The 2566-nt window shown below is 56.6% G+C and overlaps 1 protein-coding gene across 1 annotated transcript; it reads left to right on the forward strand.

Moving 5' to 3' along the window:
- Positions 1 to 259: 259 nt before the first annotated feature.
- Positions 260 to 2199, forward strand: LOC144491238 (non-homologous end joining factor IFFO1-like; the record flags this gene model as incomplete). Its single annotated transcript, XM_078208920.1, has 3 exons — positions 260 to 380; positions 1106 to 1198; positions 2037 to 2199. Coding segments are annotated over 3 exons (349 nt in total), but the record flags the coding sequence as incomplete, so codon positions are not given.
- Between the last annotated feature and the right edge of the window lie 367 nt (positions 2200 to 2566).

The raw sequence follows: 2566 nt of genomic DNA on the forward strand, positions 1-2566 counted from the left end.
AAACGCATCAACTATCTCACGGGCCGTTTCTTTCCAGAGGTTTGGGGGTGGGAGGGATGTCCATCGGAACCCGGGAGTTTGTAAACCCACGGACTCTTGGCTCAGAACCGTTTATCGAGCGATTTTCCAGAGTTCATCCCTCCCTCTTGTTCCTCGATGTACAGCTATATCTGGGAAGTTGCATTAGCGCCATCCCCCTCCAAGCTCTCACTCACTGTGTGTCGCTCTCTCTCTCCCCCCCACGCCCCCCCCCACACAGGAGAGAGTACGATTTTGAGGATGATTGCGACAGTCTGACCTGGGAGGAGACCGAGGAGACCCTCTTGCTCTGGGACGACCTCTCCGGTTACACCACCTCATCGGGGGACGTGGTGAATGAGGTGAGGGGTCCCCGGGGCGCCCGTCTGCGTTGAGGGCCCAGAGTGCGCCAGGTCACTGCGGGGTGGGTGGGCGGGCGAGAGGGGAGGGGGGGGGGGGGAGCGGGCAGAGAGGGAAGAAGAGAAGGGGAAGGGAGCGGAGGAGAGAGAGAGAGTGGGGGACGGAGAGGGAGAGAGGAGGACAGGGAAGGAAACAGGGGTGGCACGGTAGCACAGTGGTTAGCACTGCTGCTTCACAGCTCCAGGGTCCCGGGTTCGATTCCCGGCTTGGGTCACTGTCTGTGTGGAGTTTGCACCTTCTCCTCGTGTCTGCGTGGGTTTCCTCCGGGTGCTCCGGTTTCCTCCCACAGTCCAAAGATGTGCGGGTTAGGTTGATTGGCCAGGTTAAAGATTGCCCCTTAGAGTCCTGGGATGCGAAGGTTAGAGGGATTAGCGGGTAAAATATGTGGGGGTAGGGCCTGGGTGGGATTGTGGTCGGTGCAGACTCGATGGGCCGAATGGCCTCCTTCTGCACTGTAGGGTTTCTATGATTCTATGATGAGACAGGGGCGGAGTGAGAGAGAGGAGGGGGATGGAGAGAGAGGGGGAGATTTGGGGATCTCTCTCTCGTTCCCTCTATCCTATTCCAGCAGGGGGTAATTATCAATGGGGGTAATTATGTGTCTGGGAATTGGGGAATTCTATCTCTCTATCTCTCTCTCTCTCTCGTTCACTCTGTCCTATTCCAGCAGGAGGAGACTTTAGAGAAAGTTATTAAAGACACTGAGTGTCTCTTCAAAACGCGAGAGAAAGAATATCAGCAAACCATCGATCAAATCGAGGTGAGAGCTCACACCCAACGTTCCCTGTCTCTCTCTGTCTCTCTCTCTGTCTCTCTCTCTCTCTGTCTCTCTCTCTGTCTCTCTCTTTCTCTCTGTCTCTGTCTCTCTCTCCTCTCTCTCTCTCACACTCTCTCTCTGCCTCTCTGTCTCACTCTCTCTCTCTTTGTCTCTCTCTCTTGTCTCTCTCTCTCTCTCTCTGTCCCTCTCTCTGTCTCTCTCTCTCTGCCTCTCTCTCTGTCTCTCTCTCTCTCTGCCTCTCTCTCTATCTCTCTCTATCTGTCTCTCTCTCTCTGTCTCTCTCTCTCTCTGTCTTTCTTTCTCTGCCTCTCTCTGTCTCTCTCTCTGTCTCTCTCTCTCTTTCTCTCTCTCTCTGTCTCTCTCTCTCTGTCTCTCTCTCTCTCTCTGTCTCTCTCTCTTTCTCTCTCTCTCTGTCTCTCTCTCTCTGTCTCTCTCTCTGTCTCTCTCTGTCTCTCTATCTCTCTCTCTCTCTGTTTCTCTCTCTCTCACTCTCTCTCTGTCTCTCTCTCTCTCTCTGTCTCTGTCTCTCTCTCTGTCTCTCTCTCTCTTTGTCTTTCTGTCTCTCTCTTTGTCTTTCTGTCTCTCTCTTTGTCTCTCTCTCTGTCTCTCTCTCTCTGTCTTTCTCTCTGTCTTTCTCTCTGTCTCTCTCTCTGTCTCTCTCTCTCTCACTCCCTCTCTCTCACTCTCTCTCTCTCTCTCTGCCTCTCTCTCTCTCACTCTCTCTCTGTCTCTGTCTCTCTCTCCCTCTCTCTCACTCTCTCTCTCTCTCTGTCTCTCACTCTCTCTCTCTCTCTCTCACTCTCTCTCTCTGGGGTTACAGTTGGAATTGGCCACGGCAAAGAATGATATGAACAGACACTTGCACGAGTATATGGAGATGTGCAGCATGAAAAGGGGTCTGGATGTACAAATGGAAACCTGTCGACGACTCATCACGCAGTCCGAGGACAGGTAAGCCCCTCCCCCCATCCCCTTCCCCCCATCCCCCTTCCCCCCCATCCCCCTCCCCCCGATCCCCCTCACCCCCCCATCCCCCTCCCCCCATCCCCTCCCCCCATCCCCCTCCCCCCATCCCCCTCCCCCCCATCCCCCTCACCCCCCCATCCCCCTCACCCCCCATCCCCTTCCCCCCCATCCCCCTCACCCCCCATCCCCCTCCCCCGATCCCCCTCACCCCCCCATTCCCCTCCCCCCATCCCTCTCCCCCCATCCCCCTCACCCCCCCATCCCCCTCCCCCATCCCTCTCCCCCCCATCCCCCTCACCCCCCATCCCCCTCACCCCCCATCCCCCTCCCCCCCATCCCCCTCACCCCCCCATCCTCCTCCCCCCATCCCCCTCCCCCCATCCC

Source organism: Mustelus asterias, unplaced genomic scaffold (assembly GCF_964213995.1).
Source record: "Mustelus asterias unplaced genomic scaffold, sMusAst1.hap1.1 HAP1_SCAFFOLD_4799, whole genome shotgun sequence".
In the NCBI taxonomy this organism is placed as follows: domain Eukaryota; kingdom Metazoa; phylum Chordata; class Chondrichthyes; order Carcharhiniformes; family Triakidae; genus Mustelus; species Mustelus asterias.